Source organism: Chiloscyllium plagiosum, unplaced genomic scaffold (genome assembly GCF_037043375.1).
Source record: "Chiloscyllium plagiosum isolate Xiang-an unplaced genomic scaffold, Cpla_swu_hap1 HiC_scaffold_22, whole genome shotgun sequence".
NCBI lineage: Eukaryota > Metazoa > Chordata > Chondrichthyes > Orectolobiformes > Hemiscylliidae > Chiloscyllium > Chiloscyllium plagiosum.
In genome coordinates, this window is record NW_028270160.1 from 24,720,262 (window position 1) to 24,747,421 (window position 27,160).

At 41.5% G+C, this 27,160-nt stretch overlaps 1 protein-coding gene across 3 annotated transcripts in view; it reads left to right on the plus strand.

Moving 5' to 3' along the window:
- The window catches only part of afap1l2 (actin filament associated protein 1 like 2), a 228,315-nt gene that overhangs the window by 103,327 nt on the left and 97,828 nt on the right, over nt 1–27,160 (plus strand). For 2 of the 3 annotated variants that reach the window (XM_087998866.1, XM_087998864.1), the window contains exons 2-3: nt 16,596–16,724; nt 21,307–21,387. In XM_087998866.1, the coding sequence (XP_087854992.1) occupies nt 16,596–16,724; nt 21,307–21,387 (210 nt within the window). Of the gene's footprint in view, nt 1–13,711; nt 13,733–16,595; nt 16,725–21,306; nt 21,388–27,160 lie in introns of those variants that run through there. The other variant, XM_087998865.1, reaches the window with a different exon arrangement.

Genomic DNA, 27,160 nt, shown 5'->3' on the forward strand with positions numbered 1-27,160 from the left:
GGATTGAGGTATTCAAAATCAGAGTGGATGGCAGAAGGCTTATGTCTGCGCACACACATATGCGCAAAGAGTAAATGTGTTTGTCCTGGAGAGAAACCACCCCTCCTTGTCACCTGTGCAGGTTGTTGGGTGAAAATGGTCCATGAGTGACTTTTTTTAAAATTAGCAATTAAAGCCCTTAAGTGGCTATGGAAGGGCCTCTGCTTGCCACCTCCCTGAGGATCTACCTCCCTGGCCTTCCAAAAAAAGGCTAGTTAATTCCTCTGAAGGGGTGAATGTTCATGTTGCATTGGTTTAACCCCTTCCATTGCATGTTGTCACACACAATCTGTGGGTAGACACTCACGCTTTCAGAGGGAACAAATGTATGTATGTCAGCTCTCAAAGGTCCGGGTAACAATGCCTGACAAATCTAGTTGTACTAGTTGCTATCATGCAATAATCCTACTTTGTAATCAAGAACAGTACCTCTTCTATAGTGCAAGTGGACGGTGAAGAAGGTTATCTCACAGTACAATGGGACCTTGCTCAGAAGAACCAAGGAGTGGTGACTGGAGTTTAATTTAGATAAATGTAATGTGTTGTATTTTTGTACGGCAAATCAGGGCAGGACTTATCCACTTAAGGGTGGGGTTCTGGAGAGTATTACCAAACAAAGAGACCTTGGGATGCAGGTTCATAGTTCATTGAAAGTGGAATCGCAGCTAGACAGGGTAGTGAAGAATGCATTTGGTGCGCTTGCCTTTATTGGTCAGAACATTGAGTATAGGAGCTGGTATGTCATGTTGTGGCTGTACAGGAAATTGGTGAGACCACTTTCAGAATGTTGCTTTCAATTCTGATCTTCCTGATATAAGAAAGATGTTATTAAACTTGAAAGGGTTCAGAAAAGAGTTACAAGGATGTTGCGAGGGTGGAAGGTTTGGGCTATAGGGAGAGGCTGAATAGGCTGGAGCTATTTTCCCTGGAGTGTCAGAGGCTGAGGGGTGACCTTGTGGATGTTTATAAAATCATGAGGGGCATGGATAGAGAAAATAGCCAAGGTCTTTCTCCCAGAGTAGGGGAATCCAAAACTAGAGGGCATAGAATTAAGGAGAGAGGGGAAAGATTTATAAGGGACCTAAGGGACAACTTTTTTACAGGGTGATGCCTGTACTGAATGAGCTGCCAGAGGAGGTGGTGAAGGCTGGTACAATTACAGCATTTAAAAGGCATCTGGTTGGGTGCATGAAAAAGAAGGATTTTGTGAGATATGGGCCAAATGCTGGCAAATACAACTAGATTTAATTAGGATATCTGATCAGCATGGACAAGTTGGACTGAAAGGTCTGTTTCTGTGCTGTACAACTCTATCATTCTGACTCTATTTCTGTAGATTCTCCTTTAGCTCTAATCAATAGATAGGTCCAAAACACAGCAAAGACATGGAGGATTGAGGCAATGAGCTAACTCAAATGACCCTTACCCAGTACCACATATTGATATAGGTGGCAAATACCCCGCATTACCATGAATGGTAATTTGGGCAAACACTTCAGTCTTTTGTTATAAAAGCAAAATACTGCAGATGCTGGAGATCTGAAATGAAAACAGAAAATGCTGGAGAAACTCATCAGGTTTGGTAGCATTTGTAGAGAGAGGAAAATAGAGTTAACAGTTCAAGGCCAAAATAACTTTTTCAGAAGTGATTCAGAACTCTTCTGTGGAAGAGTCATACTGCATTATGGTCTCCTCAACTGGTCACAGTCAAGTTTCATCTTACTTAGAACCTGTATCTGAGAAATTATATTCATGCCATTTATTTTAGATTGAAGATTGAGGGCGAAGATCATAAGGCTTTTGTTTAAAATTTAAAATTATCAATCGTTCCTGGACCGTGAATTCACCAGTTCTAAAGAAGATATCACCTTGATTATCTGAACGGGATGGGCGGGCAGTATTTCGTTCAGATAATTAATTATTCAGATCACTGATTCAATGCCTCTCCTCTGGGACTCTGAATTTTCTGAAGTTTCCTTTTTCCTCCCTCTGCCTGCCTGCTCCCTCTGTCTCAGGGTTTGTTTCTGAGCAGACACATACTTATGTGTAAGGGGACTGCAGCATTGGTGTAGCCTCTCCCCACCACTGCTCTTCACCTCAATGCGATTGACAGTGAGCACTTGCAATGTCTGATCCCCTTTCAGGGCACTAGGTAGCAGCACACCGCGCACTGTTACCATTGTTGCTTCAAGTCCTAACCACCTCCAAGGTATGACTACACTAACAGTACCTTTGATAACTATCAGGTATGCAGTTGTGCTTGACGTTCTTGTGAACTTAAAGGTCAATAACTATGGTGGTGGGACTGAGGGGGGGGGGTGGGGCAGCAGAAAAATGGGGTTAAGGACTTAATAAATCAGCCATTGCTGAATTAAGCGGACAGCTTCAAGGGCCGAATTGCTGATGCCTGCCCCCTTTTCTCATGATCATATTTGCTTAAAGTAAACCTTAGTAAAACAAAAGCCAGAAATGTATCATACTACTAACAAGCATTTTGTTTTATTTATCCGTAAACTGTGAAATCCTGTTTGCAAAAGCAGTCTTGGTGTATGAACATCCACTGAGGAATGATCCATACATATATATTATTTATTAGAAAATAAATAAGTAAAGTGAATAAATAATAAGGGTAAATAAAGTAATAAATTTAATTTTCTGCATAATGTATATCTGAACACAACAGTTATTGTAAGACTCAGTAGTTATAATGTAGTCACTTAGGGGTTGGATAAAATTGCATGTTAGAGAAATTAACTTCAGCGATGTAAACCATCTTTTCTCTTCTGTTTGTAGAATATGTTGGAATTTTCAGGGTCTTGAAAGGGCAAGTGAACAAAAGATGTGCCTTAGTAGCAAGAGAAAGCGGGCTTTACTGTGCTCATTGCCAGATCTGAGTAGGCTGTCTCAATAGTTCTAACAACACTGCTCCCATTCATAGGGTAGCCTTGCACACCCAAGAAATCTGAACATTTCCTTAATTGCAGTCAAAATGATAAAAAATATTGAATTGTTTCAAAGAAGCAAGTGTTGTTTTTCAGGAAAAATGGTAAATAATTTTTTTTAAGAAGTTGCTCAGCACTGCTTGCCAGTGTCCTTTAAAATAATTTACATTTCAGGGGTATAAAGGTGCATATTCAGGATTGTAATTTTATTACAGCTGTTTCCAGTGAATGCCTTGCAATCACTGTAATCTTGGGCATCAAGCTTCATAGTCAACTCATTGTTCAGTGACTTTTCTGCCGAGGTTGTTTGGCAGAGAGTAAAAAGCCCCTTTTGCCTTGGCAGTTATTGCTAATTTGCATTTTAGACTTGAAATGAAGTTCGTCAATATCATGAAATAATTAGTACAGGAGATGCTGTTAACCTTTTTACCATACACAAAAGCATTAATTTCCTCTCTTTAAACACTAAATTATCCTTATCTCGGTGTAATTGCCATATAATAAGAGTTGGCAAATGCACTTGCACCTGTAACACAGTTTAGCTGGAAACTTATAGCATGTTATTTTATCCATTTCAGTGGTGATACTTTCCAATTCTATTTGTCAACTACTACAACTGATGAAATACCCTCTAATTTCAGATATGTTTTAATTTGGCTATAGAAAGTTGGGACAATGATTGGGAGGAACATTAAATGGTTGGGCTGAAAGACTTGTTATTGTGCTTACCATCCTATATAATTCCATCTATGTGATCTTTTCCTTTACAAATGAAGCACAAAGAGAGATAAATGGATTTGATATGTTTGCTGTAATGTGGAAATGGTTGCAAAATAACCGCACTGTTAAAGAAATATTCCAAGTCACATAGCAATTTGAAAACAAAAAAAGATTAGCTGGCAGATCTCAAGGACAAGATTTCATGCCACTAAGGGGCAAAAGTCCCAATTCTCTGTTTATATTGTGGCAGCATGTTAACCTTGTGGAACAAACCTTTTGTGACTTCAGTCACAATAGGGGGAGTAATCTAACCTCCTGTAAAATTCAACCCCATTCCTCTCATTTCAGCCACCTTGTAGAATAGTTTTTCTCAGGAGATAGTGTACCAATTTATTGTTGGAATGGAGCATTGCCTCATTGGGATGCTTATCAGGGATTCTGGGGAGGTACAAGGCAAGATGTTTGCAGATCCATCAGGATTTTCTATCTCTTCACTTTAATGGTCAGAAAATCATCCAGGATTCAGGACCTTCCAAAGTCTCTGCATCAGAACAATGAATAGGCAAAACCTATAATTACAGCCAAAATTATGACCTAGGTAGGGGGGCTCACACACGCCTATTGATGCTAAGCCCTCAGGATTGCTTTGACTGGCTAAAATTATTGTCCAAGTATTTTAGTCCAAGCTATGAACTCTGAATTTAAAACATTATACATAGGTTTACACAGAACAACAACTTGAATTTGTTGTTTAAAAACTTGCAACAATGTCACTTATTTGTAACTGTCACAGCATAAAATGCCACTGAGAAGCAATTCCAAGACAGTGAGAGGTCAGGGAGTATGGTAATGAAAGCAACTTCATAAGAATGCTGTCTCCAGTTTGAAAAGAATTGACCTTTGTTCAATGATTAGTGTGTACGTATAGGGCTCCCTGGCATCAAGTCTTTCAGTCCCAGTTGCAGATTCCTGTACAATTGCTGAAGTGGGTTTGCCAATAGCCAAAATGATGCACTGTAGTTCTTCACTCAGATTTACAGCACAGTCCAACTTCTTGCGTTGATGAAGGCTTACAGTAAAAGTTGCTTGACCTCTATCTGACCTGTAATTTTGTGCTGCAAAGAAAACAAAAGTTTCTGTGCTGTGTTACTGTTACACCCTTTAGAAGCTTAATCTTGGGAATGCCCCAAGGAAAAGCATTTTGATCCAAAATTTGAATATGGAAATTGGAATATCTGGTGCCAGGAACATCTCTGTACCAACCACAAACGCTCCCAGGAGCTGAGAGGTGTGCGCTGCACATGTTAGACTGCTAATGAATTGGACACAGATGCCCTCCTTTCTGACTGCCAAGGGTGGGAACACAGAAACACTAAGCCGCCTTGAGAAAAAGACACAGACCACTAAACAACAATAGAACCTGGCTGCAATGTGGTCCTCACCACAAGGTGCACGTCTGCAGCCAATTTAGTTTGAAAGTGTGACTCGAGATTCGCGGCACTGTCACTGTTGCTCAACAATAGTTTTCATTGCTGCCAAATGTAACAAACCATAACAGAATGTTGACAGAGTAATGGAATTTGGAATCAATCAGCTTTCAAAAGCAGTTTTTATCAGAAGTAGAAAATCTAACACTCCCGACACTCGCCTGGCATTTTTGCTGAGTTGACTCAGCATGGAGTTAGTGTAGTCATATTGACAGTAACATTTTTTTTCCATCAGGTATCTTTCCAAATTTTAGAAATTGAAGTGTTAATCTTCCACTTTATGGTAACCCGGCAAATGATGGAATGGTCCCGAACCCTGAATGATGTGTGCAGTGATAGGAAAGTTGAGAAAGGACTATGAGATTGCCAGAAATTCTGAACAAGAGAGGAAAAAATGTCCAGTTCTCCAAGCAACTGTTGAACAGCGAAATGCGAATCTCGCTAGTGAGCACAGAAAGGCCTATTTTCATTTTTTTGTTTGCATTACCATCTCATTATTATCTGATCGCATCTCATTCATATTTGGTTTCCCATTCTCCCAAATGCTGAGGAAAAACTGAACGACAGCAGTTCTTAACATGAAAGTAGAGCGGGTGCGTGGTGTCTCCAACTCACTGCATGCTCCTCCAGACTTTCAACTTGGTTGGCAATATCCCAGGACACGTTCCATGGGTGCAACCCATGGACAATGGCATCAGATACATACCAGCCTTTCTGCACCCTCATGCTACAGCTCTGATCTATTTACAATACATTTCTGGATTTCAGTGTTGTATTTTAGAGCGCACTAGCATCTTTTATTGGAATGCAGCCAGGACACTTTGAGCACAGAGTCAGGCTTCTGGCTCTTGGGTTGGAGCAGTGTTGCTGTCTGACACCAGGCTCTGTCAATCTCATTCCTACACTATGTGCCAGCAGCTTATGTGGCAAACACAATGTGTATGCACCAGCCAAATGGCCAAAGTGTAAGGGGAGTAGTCCTCTGTCAAGTCAAGGGAAATACCCTTTCAGCCAGGGATCCCAGCACAGTAAGGCAAGGGCAGCCTCTAGTATCAGTCCAGATATTCGTTTATGAGTCAGGGATCCACACCTCTAAACTCTATGGGGTATTTTCATTGCAACCAATCTGGGGAGTCATGGAAAATCAATCTGGGAACTACATAGAGGTCGATCAGAAATCTGGTGGGTCATCAGACAGGGCCATCTCTTCAGGTTCACTGGGGTGAGAGATGTGAGCCATTGTTGGTCTTGGGTGTCCCCTCCACTGAAGGTCAAAAAATGGAGTTTTTAGGGGCCTCTGCTGTGGGAGGGAAACTGGGGAGCTTAATTATGGGGATTGGAGGTAGCATGCTAGAAGCAGAGGGGATAACAATTCTGAATGGTGAGGGCTAGTCAAAATATGGGGATAACAATAGAGCTTGGGAGGGTAAGGGGTAATGTAGGATGTGGTTCACTATCTGTCAGCACCACCCTGGTTTTGATGGGGGAAACAGGGCACAGGGTCTGGTATGAATGCTTGATATGCCAGGAGATGAACAATTAAATGAAAGGGTTGGAAGGAATTTGGGGAAGGTCAAAGTGGGGAGGGCAAACAAGATGGAAATGTGGAGATTTGGGGGGACACCTAGACTGAGAGGCTCAGTGTGGGACTCATTCTGTGAAATACATCTGCAGCTTCTTTTCATCTTCATCCGGAGAGCTAATGTGCAATGGAGATGAAAATGGCCGCCACCAGAGTGAGTGGGGTAGGTATTCCACTTGAATTTGAATTGAATTGAATTTATTGTCACACGTACTGAGGCACAGTGAAAAGCTTTGTCTTGCGAGCAATACAGGCAGATCACATAGTTAAATAGCATAGATAAGTAAATAATAGGTACACAGCGGCAAAAATCAAAACACAGGTACAGGTGAATGCTAAGAGTTTGTGAGTGCATTCAGTATTCTAACAACAGTAGGGTAGAAACTGTTTCAAAACTGGCTGGTGCGTATGTTCAGGCTTCTGTACCTTCTCCCCGATGGTAGAGGTTGAGCATTGCCAGGGTGGGATGGATCTTTGAGAATGCTAGCGGCCTTTCCTTGACAGTGGGCCTGTTAGATGGATTCCATAGATGGGAGGTTGGCCTTTGTGATTGTCTAGGCCAAGTTCACCACTCTCTTAACCGTCTCCGATCTTGAATGGTATAGTTGCCATACCAGGTAGTGATACATCCAGACAAAATGTTCTCGATTACGCACCTATAAAAGTTGGCAAGGGTATTCTCTGTCATGCCAAATTTCCTCAGCTGCCTGAGTAAGAAGAGATGTTGTTGGGCCTTTGTAACCAGTGCGTCCACATGAAGAGTCCAAGAAATCTTGTTGTTGATGACCACTCCCAGGAGACAGTGAGGACTGCAGATGCTGGAGATCAGAATCGAGAGTGTCGTGCTGGAAAAGTGCAGCAGGTCAGGCAGCATCTGAGGAATAGGAGAATCGATGTTTTGGGCATAAGCCCTTAAGAAGAAAAGATGTTGTTGGGTCTTTGTAACCAGTGTGTCCACATGAAGAGTCCAAGCTTTCTTGGACACTTCATGTGGACGCACTGGTTACAAAGGCTTCCTGATGAAGGGCTTATGCCCGAAACGTTGATTCTCCTGCTCCTGGGATGCTGCCTGGCCTGCTATGCTTTTCCAGCACTACACTCTCAGCCACTCCCAGGAGCTTGACACTCGCCACTTGTTCCACCTCTGTGCTGTTAGTGTGTAAGTGTCATGAGTAACATCCAGCCAGAAGTCAATAATGAGTTCCTCGGTTTTGCTGGCATTGAGAGCTATGTTGTTCTCAGTGCACCATTTTTCTAGATCTTCCACCTCCTGACTGTAACCTGTTTCATCACCATCTGAGATTCAAACGACTATGGTGGTGTCATCAGCGAACTTGTAAATGGCATTAGTCTGGTATTTGGCGACACAGTCATGGGTATACAGTGAGTACAGTAGGGGGTTGAGTACGCACCTCTGGGGGCCTCCAGTGTTGAGTGTTAGTGAGGGTGAAATATTGTCCCCAATCTTCACTGATTGTGGCCTGTGGGTCAGGAAACTGAGGATCCAGTTGCAGAGAGTGGGGTTAGTCCAGGATCACTAAGTTTAGTAATCAGTCTCGAGGGGATAATAATGTTGAAGGCAAAGGATAGGAGCTTCACTTTGGTGCAGTGTGAGACCCTTCAAGGACAAAAGCATTAAACAGACGCCCATGCAGTGCAGGTGAGTGACACCAGTGGTCACTAAATCACTGACTGAGTAGATTCCATATCCTGGCCCTAAGCCCTCTCAACCACAATGTAATGTGGCCTGGAAGCATTTACCCTTGTAGAGCCCTACAGCTGGCATGTTGTGCAGGAGTTGTTTACTTCACATCTTAGGCCATTGAACATTGTGTAGTGATGAAGAAACCTGGGCTTTGGACCTTCACTTCAGTAGTTGCAGTCAGAATGACAGTCATCCACACAGCTAATGATGAAAAGGGAAGAGATAGCAGAGCCTTTGGCTTTGATATTTGAGTCGTCATTGTCTACAGGTTTAGTATCAGAAGACTGGAGGATTGCAAATGTTGTGTCCTTGTTCAAGAAGGGCAGTAGAGATGACCCACGTAATTATAGACCAGTGAGCCTTACGTCTGTCGTAGGAAAGATTTTGGAAAGGTTTATAAGAGATAAGATTTGTAATCATCTAGCAAGCAACAATTTGATTTCAGATAGTTAACATGGTTTTGTCAAGGGCAGGTCGTGTCTCACAAACCTCATTGAGTTTTTTGAGAAGGTGACCAACATGTAGATGAGGGTAGGGCAGTTGACGTGGTATACATGGACTTCAGTAAAGCCTTTGATAAGGTTCCACATAGTAGGCTGTTGGAGAAAATGCAGAGAGATGGAATTGAGGGTGATTTAGCAGTTTGGATTAGAAACTGGCTTTCTGAAAGAAGGCAGCAAGTGGTGGTTGATGGAAAACATTCAGCCTGGAGTCTGGTTACTAGTGGTGTGCCACAAGGATCTGTTTTGGGACCACTTCTGTTTGTCATTTTTATAAATGACTTAGATGCAGGCATAGGTGGATGGATTAGTAAATTTGTAGATGACACTAAATCGGTGGAGTAGTGGACAGTTGGGAAGACTGTTACAGGTTGCAGGGGGATTTGGATAAACTGCAGAATTGGGCTCAGAGGTGGCAAATGGAGTTCAATGCAGCTAAATGTGAGGTGATGCACTTTGGGAAGAATAATAGGAAGGCAGAATACTGGGTCAATGGAAAGATTCTTGTGTGGAAGTGCAGAGGGATCTTGGAGTCCATGTACACAGATCCCTGAAAGTTGCCACCCAGGTGGATAATGCTGTTAAGAAGGTATACGGTGTGTTAGGTTTCATTCGTAGAGGGATTGAGTTCCGGAGCCGCAATATCATGCTGCAACTACACAAAACGCTAGTGTGACCACACTTGAAATATTGTGTACAGTTCTGGTCCTCATATTTCAGGAAGGATGTGGAAGCATTGGAAAAGGTGCAGAGGAGATTTACCAGGATGTTGCCTAGTCTGGAAGGAAGGTCTTATGAGGAAAGGCTGAGAGACTTGGGTCTATTCTCATTGGAAAGAAGAAGGCTAAGAGGGGATTTGATAGCGACATACAAGATTATCAGAGGATTAGATAGAGTAGACAGTCAAAGTCTTTTTCCTGGGATGATGACGTCAGCTTGTACGAGGGGGCATAACTACAAATTGAGGGCTGATAGATCTAAGATAGATGTCAGAGGCAGGTTCCTTACGCAGAGAGTGGTAAGGGCATGGAATGCCCTACCTGCTAATGTAGTCAACTCAGTCACATTAGGGAGATTTAAACAATCCTTGGATAAGCACATGGATGATGATGGGACAGTGTAGGGGGACGAGCTGAGAATAATTCACAGATTGGTGCAACATTGAGGGCTGAAGGGCCCGTTCTGCGCTGTATTGTTCTATGTTCTATGTTCTAAAAGTGAAGGTGAAAATATTTACATTAAAATGTCACTCATACCATAAATGTGCCCTCAGAAGGTCTTCTTCTTCCTTTCCCTCTCGTTATGTCTGGATGTTATCCCAGGCTTCAGGGATGGTTTGATGGAGCCTGCCCTACAATGGGGCCTGTTGGCCTTAGGGTGCACTTTCCTCAAATTGATCTCCAACAGGGTGGATGTAGAAGGCCAGGCCTCCTCTGGAGTGTCCTAAGGACAGACCTTTGGGGAGGTGGAAGTCTTTTTGCGGTTTCTCCTCCAGCGAGCTGCTTATTGGCACATTTGTTCATGTATTTGAATGAAATTGTTTGTGGCCATGAGGTCACCACCTGCCCAGCAGTTCTCCAACTGCTCATGACCTGTTCCTTCCTCAAACAGTTGCAGAAATGTGACAATGATGTGCTCACCAGTGAGTGCTCCTGATTCTAACCCAGCTAAAATATCCACCAAGGGGCCAGGGCCTCAGCTGGTGGAGGATACTGGAGGCAGCTTTGCTAGGCATTCTCTAAGAGATCTGTGGCTTCTTTCTCGGAGATGGAGGTAGAGATACCTTGTGAGGCTACGCTCTTGACTGTGAAGATTGTGCAGTGGTAGCTGCAGAAGATTAAAGAGAGAACTTATCATCTATTGATGGTTGTCAGTCCTTTCCAACTGGGATGTGTCTGATTAGCTGTCCAACTTCAAAAGCCTAATTATTGCCCTCAAGGAAACCTACCTCCATGCCAGTTAAGAGTCCCAACTCTCCCTCCCCCTCTCCACTTAACCGGAAACTCCCAATAGTTCTTCTCACAGTTGGTTTCAGCACCTGGAATTAGTCCCAGCTTCTGCATGGGGAAAGTCCAGTCCTAGTTTTTATAATTACTGGTTTCACTCCCTTTTTTTTTGCAGGGCATTAAACAATAAGAAAGCACTGGGAATTTCAGTGGATCCCTGAATTCTGGCATTCTGTAATCACCTGCCTCTAGTGTTACTGCTTGCAACTATATCTTTTTGGATCATTAAGAAGGCATTTGGTGCTGCAAAAGAACATTTAAAGGAGAGTTTGCATTTATTTGGAACTGTTGATTCTACAATTGCTAATGTTGCAGATATATCCTGCTGAATAAATATTACTTGTGCAAAGTGGTTTAACCTAAATTTGCTAAGTTCAAACATTTCAGTAAAGCTACATGTTCTTATGCAATGTGTCATTTAAGACAACATTCTAGCCAATTCCACAAGTTATTTTCAAACTTTTAATAAACTTTTGTTTCATATTTTCATGATGAAGAAAACATTTTAAAAGTAACACTAGAACCACTTTGATGGTTACTATGAATAATTTTCATTTGAAAGGGAAGATAAAAGATTAAATGTACTTTTTGATGAAAGTCTCCCACTTAGTGATAGAGTCATAGTACAGCATGGAAACAGACCCTTCGGTCCAACCCGTCCATGCCAATCAGATATCTCAATCCAATCTAGTCCCACCTGCCAGCACCCAGCCCATATCCCTCCAAACCCTTCCTATTCATATACCCATTTAAATGCCTCTTAAATGTTGCAATTGTACCAATCTCCACTACATCCTCTGGCAGCTCATTCCAAACACGTACCACCCTCTGCTTGAAAAAGTTGCCCCTTATGTCTCTTTTATATCTTTCCCCTCTCATCCTAAACCTATGCCCTCTAGTTCTGGACTCCCCGACCCCAGGGAAAAGATTTTGTCTATTTATCCTATCCATGCCCCTCATAATTTTGTAAACCTCTATAAGGTCATCCCTCAGCCTCTGACGCTCCAGGGAAAACAGCCCCAGCCTGTTCAGCCTCTCCCTGTAGCTCAGATCCTCCAACCCTGGTAACGTCCTTGTAAATTTTTTCTGAACCCTTTCAAGTTTCACAACATCTTTCCGATAGGAAGGAGACCAGAATTGCATGCAATATTTCAACAGTGGCCTAACTAATGTCCTGTACAGCTGTAACATGACCTCCCAACTCCTGTACTCAATACTCTGGCCAATAAAGGAAAGCATACCAAACGCCTTCTTAACTGTCCTATCTACCTGCAATTCCACTTTCAAGGAGCTATGAACCTGCACTCCCAGGTCTCTTTGTTCAGCAACACTCCCTAGGACCTTACCATTAAAGTGTGTAAGTCCTGCTAAGATTTGCTTTCCCAAAATGCAGCACCTCGCATTTATCTGAATTAAACTCCATCTGCCACTTCTCAACCCATTGGCCCATCTGCTCCAGATCCTATTGTAGTCTGAAGTAACCTTCTTCGCTGTCCACTACACCTCCAATTTTGGTGTCATCTGCAAACTTACTAACTTTACCTCTTATGCTCGCATCCAAATCATTTATGTAAATGACAAAAAGTAGCAGACCGAGCACCGATCCTTGTGGCACTCCACTGGTCACAGGCCTCCAGTCTGCAAAACAACTCTCCACCACCACCTTCTCTCTTCTACCTTTGAGCCAATTCTGTATCCAAATGGCTAGTTCTCCCTGTATTCCATGAGATCTAACCTTGCTAATCAGTCTCCCATGGGGAACCTTGTCGAACGCCTTACTGAAGTCCATATAGATCACATCTACTGCTCTGCCCTCGTCAATCTTCTTTGTTACTTCTTCAAAAAACTCAATCAAGTTTGTGAGACATGATTTCCCATGCACAAAGCCATGTTGACTATCCCTAATCAGTCCTTGCCTTTCCAAATACATGTACATCCTGTCCCTCAGGATTCCCTCCAACATCTTGCCCACCACCAAGGTCAGGCTCACCGGTCTATAGTTCCCTGGCTTGTCTTTACTGCCCTTCTTAAACGGTGGCACCATGTTTGCCAACCTCCAGTCTTCCGGCTCCTCACCTGTGACAATTGAAGATACAAATATCTCAGCAAGAGGCCCAGCAACCACTTCTCTAGCTTCCCACAGAGTTCTCAAGTACACCTGATCAGGTCCTGGGGAATTATCCACTTTTATGTGTTTCAAGACACCCAGCACTTCCTCCTCTGTAATCTGGACATTTTGCAAGATGTCACCATCTATTTCATTACTGTCTGTATCTTCCATATCCTTTTCCACAGTAAATACTGATGCAAAATATTCATTTAGTATCTCCCCTTCTTAAGGGTTTGTTTTCTTCCTTGCTTGGGTCTTTCTTTAGCCAGTAACATCCAAGGCCAGGAATGTAGATTGGGGTCTTTCTCTGGAGTAACCGCTGTTACCTAACTAGAAAGGATCAGTATCCTCTGGGGAAGAAAGTGAGAGAGATCTGCAACAATGCCCATAGTCCGCTGTGGAGCTTACATTATCGAATTATTGATGAAGCATGAAATAAAGAATGAAGACTCAATTCACCTGTGCATCAATTTGTCTATTATCTTTATTCAGGCTTATAATAGTTGTACTCTTCTTACTTTCGATCTGGGACCAAACTATGTTATGTTTATGTTTAAGCTCCTTTGGTGCCTCAGTTGCATTATGCCAAATTCTTCTCTGCTCTGTTGTGAAGAAGTGATTACAGGGAGAATAGTGCACTGGTATGACAATGTTTAAACCATCAATGACTAGATCAGACTGGCTTTTCATGTGCATGCACCTTTAAGTAGACACAATCTTAAATTGCAACCAATTATCATCCAATACGAGAAGAGTGTGATCTGTCATCCCATGACTCCTGCAGACAGAACACGGTTGCAGTCATGCAGCTCCAACAGTTGACATTTTTCATATGTAGCATAACCTTCAAATAATTAATCAACTTTTTTTTAATAACCATCCTTAAACGATTGGCTTGGTTTCAATACACAGACGTACTCATCACCTGTGAGAACTGACTTGCTAGCACTTACTTTCCATTAACTGAACTTGAAGTCCTTCTAGGATATTGCTCCACTTCAATTATATCCACTTATATAATCCCTCCACACATCCCCTATGCCCACCTCTCTTTGAACATCTGCCCCTGTTCAGCTGATTCACCTTCATTGTGCTTCACAGGCACCACAGTCAATGTCATAGTCTTCAGCCAACAAACTTCTGTGCTCTGCAAATCCATTCAAAAACTCTCACATAAAGAAAACTCCTCAGAATCTGTTCTGATTAGGGTGTTTGACATCAAATAAATATGGTCCAATATATCTTCATAATTATGCTATTTCAACATGAGTGAAATGAGATAAAGGAGAAAGTGAGGACTGCAGATGCTGGAGATCAGAGCTGAAAATGTGTTGCTGGAAAAGCGCAGCAGGTCAGGCAGCATCCAAAGAGCAGGAGAATCAACATTTCGGGCATGAGCCCTTCTTCAGAAAATGAGATAAACTTTATTTTGTCATCAAAATTTTATCTGGCTTCGTAAATAAAAGGGACCATCTGTGTCCATGTAATTGAATGCTCCAAGAACTGCCATTTTAATCCAGGAATTGCTGTATGATGTGATTTCTGGAACATCACAATGCCAGAGTCACAATTTTTCCCATCTGTACTTTGAAGGGGAAGGTTCACACATCGACAAATCAGGCATCAATGCTGCTTTATCTTTTCAAAACTCTCATTATTACTTTTTTAAAAGTATTGAAGGTATTGATTGACTTTTATTCCATTAATTTGCTTAGGAATAAAGGAAATATATAATTGGCATATTGTTATTGTAGTCATCACAGCAAGACATTTGCAGATGGCTATAAATGTATTTTCAAAACAATAATCTAATCCAGATTTTGTATCCAAAGTAGTTGACTGTAAGTTTCTTGTAATAATAGTAATGCATTTAGAAAATGCCAAGACTTTTAGGCCAGCAAAAGAAGCTGAATTTTTTTGCCTATAGTGTGTGTAATAACATATTTAATGCCAACATAAAAACATGAAATGACTCCCTTAGGGTGATAGTGACATCATCTGGAATGTACATTGGATAGAGCTCTTTATACACTGAAATTGGCTTGGTTATACTGTAATGAAAATACTGACATCTAATTGATGTTAAATTGTTTAGTAAGGAGCCTTAGATAATAAATATTCTTTCCCATGATAAAATATAGCTCAAATTAATCCATCTATTACTCATCACTGATTTCCATGCATGCGTCAGATACTCACGGAGGTCTGTTAGTTGGGGAGGTCATTGCACAGAGATTCAGATGACTCACTGGAAGGATTGAGAAATGTGAGAGTGAAAAGGAATATTGATCACTTATAGTGGGAATTAGATATTCAGAAAAAACAGTTTATTCAAATAACAGTTATTTTTCCAATTAATTCTAACCATAGCCAGCAAACACATCTGGAGAGGTCAATTTGCTATTTTATATACATTACTTATTGCTCACTGAGTAATTTCATAGCTCCCCCTAATATTCCACAGTCAAAACTGAATATCTATCGCAAAATCACCATAAGTATAGAGGAACATTTGGATGTTGACTCAAAACAAATGCTTAGTTAGTATTCAAAGCAAGTGTTGAAACAAGCCTTCCAATATATGCTTATACCATTTCACTCCTCATTTCAAAAAGGAGGAGGTGTCAGACTATAGCCAGGTCTCGTCTGGAATTCCGGTGATTATCAGTATTTCACCCCAGTGCCACTGCATATTTCATTCCAATTCATAGTACTACACTGTTATTTTTATTATGAAGACAAATGTAATTCCCATTGTATCCTAATCACAGATGAGACAATTAATTGATAATTCCTCTGTAATCAGTGATAAAGTATTAATCAACAACGTGGTGGGATAGCAGGGGAAATCCCTGCTCTTTAATATACAATACAAATGCAAAGCACTCTCATCTGAATGACATGGTTTGATCTAATTGTGCTGAAGACAAGGTACCAGACTTTACCCATCAATCACAGAAGCTGCTGGAAAAGCTCAGCAGGTCTGGAAACATCTGGGGAAAGAAATCAGAGTTAACTTTTCGGGTCCAGTGACCCTTCCTCAGAACAGGGTCCTCACCGGACCCAAAACTCTGATTTCTCTTTACAGATGTTGCCAGATTTGATGAGCTTTTCCAGCATCTTCTATTTTTGTTTCTGATTTACAGTATCTGCAGTTCTTTCAGTTTTTATTGACCCATCAATCTCCTGACTTAGAGATGAGATTACTACCCAGCTAACACTAACACAGTGGAATAACAGAACATGTCTTAACAGAGCTTACGCAAGGTTCCCATACATTCAGTGGAACATTAAGAATAACATGCTGTAATGCAGATGTGCATTGAGTAACATTCTTCCATAGGATGCATAAGATTCATTTGAATGATCAGTGCTTAAATGCAGCACAATTTGTGATGGAACCTTCAAAATGAATGTTGTACATCTCCTATTTCTGAATTGGAGCTTCTTACCTGAACATGAGTTAATATTACATTGACTTTAATTCTAACTTCTTTCTTCCAGCACTGGACCAGCTGCTTGCAGAACTTGAGTCATTTTTGAAGTTACTGGATAATGAAAATCTCAGCCTCAGTGCCTTAGCAAAAAAATGTGTCTTATCCGATCTACTTCACAACATCATCAGTTCTTCAGGTCAGTCTTCAATTTAACCCTGCTTTGAGTAAGTTTTCTTACAGGAAGTTACTGAATTTTAGAAAACCTTAATCCACAGCCGTCAACTGCATAAAATGACACAGACCAGAAGGTTCAGACCAGAAACTTGCAGGGTGTGCTGTGTTTAGTTACTAGTAATCAGAATGGCAGAGCAAGGTGTTCCAATTGGAGTGAGCACTACGAGGGTGAGAAGAGAAAATCAACCATTATTCCTCTTCCTGAACATAAGAGAACATAGGAGTATCTGGGAGTTATCATTGACCAGAAGGTTAACTGTCCCAGCTATATCAGTATTGTAGCTTTACAGTAGGTCAGGGAATTCAGCAGCAAACAGCTCACCCACTGTTTTCCCGAAATTTTGTCCATCATCAACGTCAGGAGTGTAGTAGAATTCTCTCAGCTTGCCTTGTTGTTCTAACAACACTAAAGAAGCTTAACAAATCTGGAGCAAAGTAGCCACTTGATCAACAACCCATCCACCAGCTTGGCTGTGCCATCCCTACACCACTGATACAACGGTAACAATGTGTACCATCTCCATGAAGTATTGCCACAATTCAACAAGTTACCACCAACATTTCCCTTCAAGCGTACAACCTCTAGCACACAAGGCAAAGGCAGCAGACATGGGTACATTGATAATACCTCCAAGCTCTCTTCTGAGTCACGCACCATCCTGACTTGGAACTATATTACTGTTCCTTCAATGTCATTGTGTCCACTCCTGAAACTTTCTCTCTGACAGCATTTTGCAGCAGATCAAGAAGGTGGCTCACCACCACCTTCTGAAGGGCAATTAATAATGGTAATTAATACTGGCTGTGCCAGCAGCGCTTGCATCCCAGAAACATTTAAAAAAAAGTTAAATTCATTCAAGCCCATTAAACCGTATCTAATTAGGTGACAGTGAATCTGTTTCCTATCCACTCGCCCAACTAGATTCTGTAACCTTTAATATTCTTCCCTAACAAAAATTGAATGTTTCCTGTTAGAAAGTGCACAAATGTAGGCAGACGTTTGAAAGCAGGCTCCAGTTAGCACCTTGTGTGAGTATTCAGCTGACACTGAATTCCACATGGAAAGGCCACCAGTGGAAAGTGAGTTCACAGCCGTGAATCAAATGGAGGACATTGCAGTTATGAGCTTATCCTTCAGCAAAAAGGTCAGCACTTTTTGTTTTGTGCAGCAAGTGTCAATGACCTCGCTGTCAGTGCAATCGCGCTTTCATTTCATGATTTTCTTTTAACAATCATGAGCCATGAAATCATTTCTTGTGCCACCCCTTAAGAAATGGCTTTTTGAGGTTGATAAACATCAAATACCACTCCCTCACTTGTATTTTAAGTGACTCTTTTACGATGAGTTGTAAGGGAAAAAGAATCGAAAATGCTGCTGTACACAACAGCCAGTCAACTTTTGAAAAAGAAAGGTAAGTTACTCTGAGAAAGTAGTGTGCCATATTTCTAGAAAATTATTTTTAAATAACCTACTACTTTATATGGTTTTAGATTGAGACAGAATACGAGTGGGATGTTGCTAATATGGAAAATAAGCCTCAAACAATCGTATGATTTCTTTTCAATTCATTTTTGGGATGAGGGCATTTATTGCCCATTCCTAATTGCCCAGAGGATAGTTAAGAGTCAACCATATTACTGTGGGTCTAGGAGTCACATGAGGGCGAAATAGTTCTGATTTCAGGAAGTCCCATCCCTGTATCCCGCACCCAACCATTTTCAGTCTGGGGATGGAGGGCTGGGGCACCAGGATCAAATGTGCACTCTATATTACTCAAGAGATGATCACAGAGACAGCGACACATATTAAAATGCCATTACCTTCAAATGGATCCAGTAGTCATAAAAGTGACATCCAAAACACAATATGCGGCTTTAGATCTTTCAGGAGACTGTCCAAGGTGGCTGGAGATCTTTGGAGACCATGATTTGGAGGTGCCAGTGTTGGGCTGGGGTTTACAAAGTGAAAAATTACACAACACCAGGTTATAATCCAACAGGTTTATTTGGAAGCACACTAGCTTTGTAAGAGGTGAAGTGCATTGGGAGCCATCAAGTATCCCTTAGGATAGTTAGAAAAAGACATGACTATGCATACAAAGTGGATGAACTCCATGGAACTCCAAAATTGACCTGAACTGTCAAGCTGTCAAGCGTTTCAAATCGCCTGGTCTTTAAATTTTTGAAAAATATTCCTGCAGTGTAAAAAGAGATCTAGGTATTTTATTCTGTTGACATGAGCATGAGGACTATCACAATAGATTTGTGCTGCACAAATTATTTTGCAACCTATCATCACAGTCCAATGCCTGTTTGTTTATTTTGTTATTGACAATTCTAAGTGCTTATAAAGCCTTTGAGTGGGGCGATGATTATAAATGTTTGTTTTGATAAGAAATTTAGTAGTCAAGGGAGGTAAAATGTAGTGAATGGATTTTATTTATCAGAGTGTTTTTTTAATAATAAATCTGTTAATTGACACTTAAAACATTTGTTTCATCTCAGTATGGGTTCTGTGTTCTTCCCACTTGGTGACTTAGCATAGAGGCGATAAAGTACCGTGGAAATATTGGAAATGATGAAGAAACATGAGGTTTGCAGGGAGGATATGAGGGGCAGTTCAGTTTCTGGTCAGTGGTAACTCCCAGAATATTGGTGTTTTGACGATTCGGTGATGGTAATGCCGTTGAACACCCGGGGCGAAGTCTAGATTCTGTCTTGTTGAACATAGTCATCACCTGGCAATTGTCTAATGAGAATGTTAGCTGCTATTTATTAGCAAAAAGTGGAATGTAGTCTAAGTCTTGTTGCAGATGAATACAGGTTACTTCAGTATCTGAGAATTGGTAAATGGTGCTGCACATTGTGCAACCAGTGAATGTCCTCCTTCTGATTTTATGATGTAGGAAAGGCCATTGCTGAGGCAGCTGAAGATGGTTGGGAAAAGGAGACATCCTCAGGAATGTGGATCTCAATTTTAATTTTTATTTGGGAAGTGGGTATTGCTAGATGGGCTAGTATTTAGTGCCCATTTCTACTTGCAGCAAGAAGTCTTTGGTGAGCTGCCTTCTTGAACTGCTTTTGGTGTAGAGGTGCTGTTAGGAAGGTGAAGATATTATAGTCTTGGGATTAATTGATCTCCAACAACGACCATCTTCCTTTGTCCGATTTATGATTTCATACAGAGGCGAATTTTCCACTGATTTTGATTGACTTATTTTAATTGGAAGTTGCATGTTGTGCAGACAAGAGTGGAAGCTGTATTTGCATGAAAGAATCTCGCAAACAGCACCAATATGAATGACCCATTGTGTTATTGGCTGATGGAAGAATGCTGATCCAGGGCAAGGTGCTTTGGAATCTTTCTGCACATCAGCCTACGTAAAAGCTGAATTTGAACACTTGCCCTGGGTATTGGTTTGGATGCAGGCACAACTTAGTAAATCTAATAAGCATCCCTCCATGATACATACCTGCCTGCCTCTGCCCTGACTGCAAGTATAACAGTGGAACGGTTGGCATGGGATGCCCAGCCAGTGCACCAATTGAGGGACTTTATGCTGCCACTGCTGCAGAAGAAGTCCTTGTGCAGGCTGGTGATAGATGGGAAGGGTTCCCTCCTTAACAGCACCCCGAGGTTCTGCAGAGGCATGTCCACCAAGATTGTTCTCTGCAATAGCCTCTCAAATCCAAGACCCACTATATCTCCTCATCCTTCTTGTTGGTGTCTTTGGGCTTAGATGCCAGAAAGATGACCAACACATGCCTATACCCTCATCCACACTGCATTCTCCTTCCTGCAATTGACCAACAGCTCTCTTGAGACACAGCTACCCAGCCGAGAAGGTCTATAGTTCCACTCTCAGCCTACTGACAGCCTAAAGGCAGAGGATCACCCCCAGTGATCCTCCTTGGACAAGTTTCCCCCATCACTGATTTTTTTTTTAGCTAGAGGGGTAAGGAAATTGGCATCTTGTACTTTGCCCAATGTGCCAAAGTTGTGCCTCTTCCACCCATTCTCTGAGCAAAAGAGTGTTCAGCTGATGCATCACAAGCCAGATCAGGGCTAGGCTGCTAGATAAATATAGTGATTAGTGGCAATCTACAATCCCTGTGTCATGTTCATGACTGATGCAGAGATGTTGTTCAGAAATTGCTAAAACATATGTTGTAAAGGATCAGTTAGGGCCTGTCTTGATGTTGAAATAGACCAAAACTGATAATTGCTCTGTTTATGAAATCTTTGGAAGATTGTTCCTCACATGTACAAGGTATTAGAGCTCGAGTAGTGTCTCTCTAACTTTTACGCGCAGTTCAAAATGCCTCTGGGAACATTAGGTGCAGTCCATAATCAAATAACTTGTGTATAATTGGTTGGATAGAGCAAACCTGATAAGTTGAATGGTCATTTTTCTTTCAAATGTTCCTTGTGTTTCTGCTGTGTTTAAGTAGCTTTGATTTATAAGTAGCATTTATATCTTAAAGCGCAAATTTCCAGTTGGATGCTAAAACTAGAATATGTTACTTTATGTTTAAATTTGTAGCTGGAGAGGAAGAATATATCTATATGAACAAAGTTCTGCTTGAAGAAACCATTGCAACTGAGAAGAAAGTAGCAGAGAAAGGTAAATGGATCAGTGGGAGGTATTTTCTCTGAAGAGACACTTTAACATTCGCAGTCTGTTGTTTATATTCTATTCAAAGGTTTTCATTCTTAAAATGTTTTGACATTATGTCATTAACACTGATTGAGGTCAGAGGTCAGATCTGCTGGTTGCCATCATAGCCAAAGAATGCCACGTAACGAGAAAAGACCTAAAGGCCATTGCATCATGCTAAAAGCAGGAGTTCATTGTTATTGAATCAGCTGCTGGAAGCTGTTATTATCTAGAAGTTAAGTTTGAAAACACATGAACATAAAAGAATAAAAACCGAAAGAACTGCGGATGCTGTAAATGAGAAACTAAAACAGAAATTGCTGGAAAAGCTCAGCAAGTCTGGCAACATCTGTGGGGAGAAATCAGAGTTAATGTTACTGGTTGAGTGACCCTTCCCCAAAACTGGAAGATCTAAATGCTTCTGATAACCAGACATAATACAGAGGTCCTAATTGGACAATGACAGCATGCTTTTAGCTGGTGAAACTGTAACAGTAGAAGAAAACTTCACTTCTTGCTAATCTGCTCCTACATATTCCAGATGAGGATAAATCTGATATTTCTGTACAGGTCCTCCAGCCAGACAAGCAGATGTACATGTGTGGATGTTTTAGGAATTTGGTTTGGAAATAATTAAACATAATAATGATTTCCTGTACATGCCAGGCCAAACTTAATCTGCATCTGCTTGGTTAGGCAGCTGTCCACACAAGATTTTCAGGGACATCGTAGCTTTAAGAAATGTATATCTTTCCTTTTTGTCATGTTGATCCTCCTAATTTTGTTGTTTCAGGGATTGCAGTCATGACTTTTTTAGTCAAATTTGAATATATAATTGAAGTTTATGTCAATTTGGTCAATTTGTATTAAATTATAAAGTTGTGGCTGCAAGCCCCACTTCAAGAGTTGAGCCAGTCAGATGATACTGCAGTTCTGTGTTGTGAGAGGGCATTGTTGTGGGTAGGCAGCACAAAGGGCAGCAGTGCTGAGGGAATGCTGCACTGTTGCAATTTCTTTTCTTTAAGACAGATTTTAAAACTAATACCCTTTACTAATTGAGGTCAGAGGTCAGATGTACTGATTGCCATCATAGCCAAAGAATGCCACATAATGAGAAAAGATCTAAAGGCCATTGCATCAAGCTAAATGCAGGAGTTCATTAAAGATCCATTGAAAGATGAGGAAAGTTGAAAGCAAGATAAGGGGCTAAATCTTACTTTGGCTAAGTGTAAGTCACATTGAGTTGTGTGGAGTGATGCTTGCTTTAAGACCTAGAGTGTTTTCTCAATGTCTTACCAAACTCACCTCATTAATTAGCTACCATGCCCCGATAGGTCTCCCTTATCTGATTTCTGCTCTGAGTTACCATGTGCCATCACCAGAATAAAACAACTCGTTGCCAAGGGGGTATGCCCGAAGTTACTGGCATCCTGTGCCTCCTTTCCATCTTTAAGAGATGTGCTGTCAGTCTGAAGCTGCCTTGATGTCTGCCTCTGATAAGGCATACCAGAAAATCAGCACTCCATCTTGCAGGCAGGGATCTGGAAGTGGAAGCTGATTGGGCTGGTGTCAACACAGGACTTCCTCCTCCCTCAGAAATAGCAGTGGAGACCATGACACCAGACCATGCCAGCCTGCTCTGAGCTTGCTACCCAGGGTAGAATAATCTCAGACCTCTGGATGAACACCCAGCAGTGCAAGATGAAGGTCAATGTCTTTTTCAGCTCTGCCAGGGTAACTTCTACTATCTTCTTTGTGATACCTCACACTCTACTGTACTGCTACTGTACCCACTGCCCACCAAGGCTCATGCTTTAACACTCACTATTGCCTGCAACAGTTTCCCCACTCGTTCTCACTCACCCCTGTCCCTGGTACCATGAACCTCTGCACTGCCTACTTACCTACTTGGACATGTCCCCACCAGCACCAATAGTAATAATGTGTCAGCCACTTTCATTCCACAAAGAAAACAGCCCTCTGCAGGCAAGAAAGACCCACATTAGGTGGTGTGCTGCCCATCATTTGGTTCTTCATCTTTTATCAGCTGAGGATTCTGTCTCTGACCGGCCTGGATTGGTGGTCCTTAACTTACTGAACCAAGAATCTCTGAGTGAAGGCTATTCCCCCTTCACTTGATTCAACTGAAGACTGCTGACTGTAATGGCAGGCTTCCTGGCTTTGAGTCTGCACTAAAAAGCAAAGCAAGACAGCAGATTGTGAGCCTGGGATCTCTGGCTGAGGGGGCAAAGCACAAAAAGGCTAGACAAGTTAGGACAGCAAATAAAATGTTCAGAGAAGTAGCCTGATGAAGTCCATGAGCTGGGTGAGTGCCCCTGGGCACACAGTATCCTTGCTGCAGCATGACAGTGATAGTTGCCAATATAGCCTGAGGTGCAGCATTGAACCGCAGAACCATCTTGGAACTAGATCAGAGATGCGTCGTGAGTGTTCTTAGAAACTGGCACGTCGGATATCTATGTGGGGCATGTGTGACTGGTGCCTGTACAGCATGCCCTGAGACATTGGGGTCCAGTGTCCAGCATGGAGTTTGTTCAGAGCAAGCAGTTAGCTGAATCCAGCAGGTATGCATGCTGATTTCTATGTCAAGTTTGCCTGATGGCTAGTTTGTTTGGTGAATTGGATAAGATTGGAAATTGAATACTAATGTGCCGAATTGAACCATCAGCAAGGTGCTTAACAAGCGTTAATCTTTGTCAGTTGGCAATCCACCATTGCCTGATGAGATTCTCACCAAGCTGTGTGTGAAAAGCATAAAAATGGAGTGAGAGGATCTCAATGTTGAGATGGGCCTTGGCGGATTTAGAGTCAGAGAGTCATACAGCATAGAAACAGACCCTTTGGTCCAACCAGTCCATGTTGACCATAATCCCAAACTAAACTAGTCCCACCTTCCTGAACTCCGTCCAAACCTTTCTTATTCATGTACTTAGCCAAATGTCTTTTAAACATTGTAACTGTGCCCCCACCGCTTCTTCTGGAAGTTCATTCCACACTCTGTGTAAAAATGTTACCCCACGTGCCCTTTTTAAATTTTTCTCCTCTCACCTTAAAAATATGCCCCCAGTCTTGAAATTCCCCACCATAGGAAAAAGACTCTGCCATCCTCCTTACCTACATCTCTCTCAATTTTAACAACCTTTATAAGATACTTCTCATGCAGTTCTGTCACATACCTTGCCACAGCCATATCACTCAGAGTCTTATTAGTCTGTCCACGAAAAGGCATCTGGATGGGTTTAGAGGGATATGGCCGAATTGCTGACAAATGGGACATGATTAGGTTAAGCTATCTGGTCGGCATTGACAAGTTGGACCGTAGGGTCTGTTTCCGTGCTGTATGTCTCTATGACTCTAAGACTACATGCAAACATAAGAAAGGAATAAACGTGGTCCAGAAGTGGTGGAAAAGACTTAATTAAAGGAACTTGCACCTAACTTTTCCATCTTGACCCACCCTGGATACTTAGTTTCCAAATCACAATATTATCTGCAGGATATTTCCATAATGAAATTAAATTATTCTCTTCCATTAATGTCTGTTGTTTACCCTAGCCCCATGAGAAACACATGGACCATGTACCATGGATAGTGAGGTCAGATTGTTGTTAATTATGATATTCCATTGCACTTCAGCTGTGTCCTTTTCTGACCACAGCAGGATCCAAAATTTTAATTCCAGTTTACAGCCATGTAAACACAGTGCAGTGAAGGGCCAGGTGCAAGGAAATGAAAAAGGTAAAAGGTGCTGAGAACTTGGTCAGTATTATGGTTCTATCATGTTCATCTCATGGGGCTGAACTTTCCTGGTGGAGGAGTGCAGTGGGAGTCAAGAAGCTTGCCAGCTCAGCACATCCATTCCAGAAGAAAAGGGCCTTGAGATGTGATTTCCCTTCTGGGAGAGAAGTGTTGGCATTCCTGATTGACATCATGATTATAAAAGTTATTCTTTTGTTGATCAATTAAGTTGATTGTTTTTGCTGATGTCTCGATGCTCAAATGCATAAGAGATGTGAAGTGGTTGATTTGAATCCTCTGCTACTGATACTTAAATGGGCTGTCTAAAATCTACATTTTATAGGGATGTAGGAACTGCAGATTGTTTTTGAGAAAAGATTTGTGGATAGGATTTTTTTTAGCAGTTCCACACATGCCATTTTACCATTGTTTCTGCATGTAGTCTGTATGAGCCTAATGGGAATTGGAAGATTGGCATGTATTAGGTTGGAGGGTATGATGTGGGTAAGTGGGAAGCATTTATTGACATGGGGCTGTATGGTGCCATAGGAATTGTAGAGGTCATGAACCTTAACTGAGTTGGAATGGAGGAGGAATGGGATGATCAGTAAGATCTTAATTTACAAAAGGTTCCCATACTCAGGCTATTCTTCACAACTCCACTGAAGAGCTATGAATCACCTCATCCAAAAGTTTGCCCAAATTCAACAAACTTTGTGGGTCTAGGAGATGCCCAGTCAACCCCTATAATGGAATCGGACAGGAATGAGAGTGTGCATCACCCTTATCTTGCAACAGTGAACATTTGGGGACCCAGGAAAATTGTGATGGGAATTCCAGAACCAGGTCTCACTCACCATTTTTAAGTAGCCCCAAAGTTGCTCCAGCTGTGTGAAAATCCAAACCCTTATCACAAATACAGTTTTGAAAGTCACTGCATTTATGCCTCTTTGTACAGTGTCCATCAAACCCATGCTAAAATTTACTGACCTTTCTGTTTGAGTTGGGCCCCAGGAAGTATATGTGTGGTCAGTATATAATCCTGCTTTCATTGGCAGACAAAGCCCAGCTTTTGCAAAGACTTTCATCTTCATTCAGCAAGCAGATGTTTTGGCGCTGACTAAGAAATGTTCGCAATATGTGGCTGCAACCTCTTCCTTTCGCAGTGTCATTAAAGCCATGCCAGCAACCACTTTTCTGGAACTCTGTCATTCTGGTTTAATTGTGTATATTACTTATGCCAGGATGACTTGAAATCCTTAGGAAATTCCTGACAATGACATCGCTCCAGCTGCAGAACGATCCCGTTTCATTTCTTACAATTGTTGAGGTTGTAGTCTTCAATGGTAAACATCACTAGTCAAGTTATCCATAACTCCTTCAAGTGAAGAGAAATGAGGTAGAGAGCTGTCAACCCTGCAGTTGCTGACAGGATATAACTTCCAGGATATAACTTCAACTCAGTTTCTTATAAAGAGACAAACCTCTTCAAAAACACCTTACGTGGCACCCAACATAAATTGGAGTCAGTAGATGCAAGTTAAACAAGTATTGAAAACACAGGACCATAAAATTATTTCTAGTTTGCTTTTCAAATCCCACCACTACAGAGCAGAGATTTTTCTGTGTAGCATTTGAGGCTGCGTTAGATAGATTATTGATTGACAAAGGAGCTAAAGCAATTTGGGAGTAGACAGGAAAATAGAGATGGGGATCAGTGATCTGGCCTACTCCTGCTCCTTAACCATATGTTTGTTTCTTCATAGTCATTACAGGTCTGGGACTCAGAAATATGTTGGCACAGTTGTAATATTTCACTTTACTTGCAGTTAGTATGAAGCTGAGACTTGAAAGTTCAAATTCCAGCTGATGGACAGAATATCAGTGAAAAGTATCATATTTTTTGGCATTGTTCTTCTGTTCGATGTATGCCTGTTTCAGTGTGTGACAATGTATTAATGAAAATAGGTATAGGATAAAT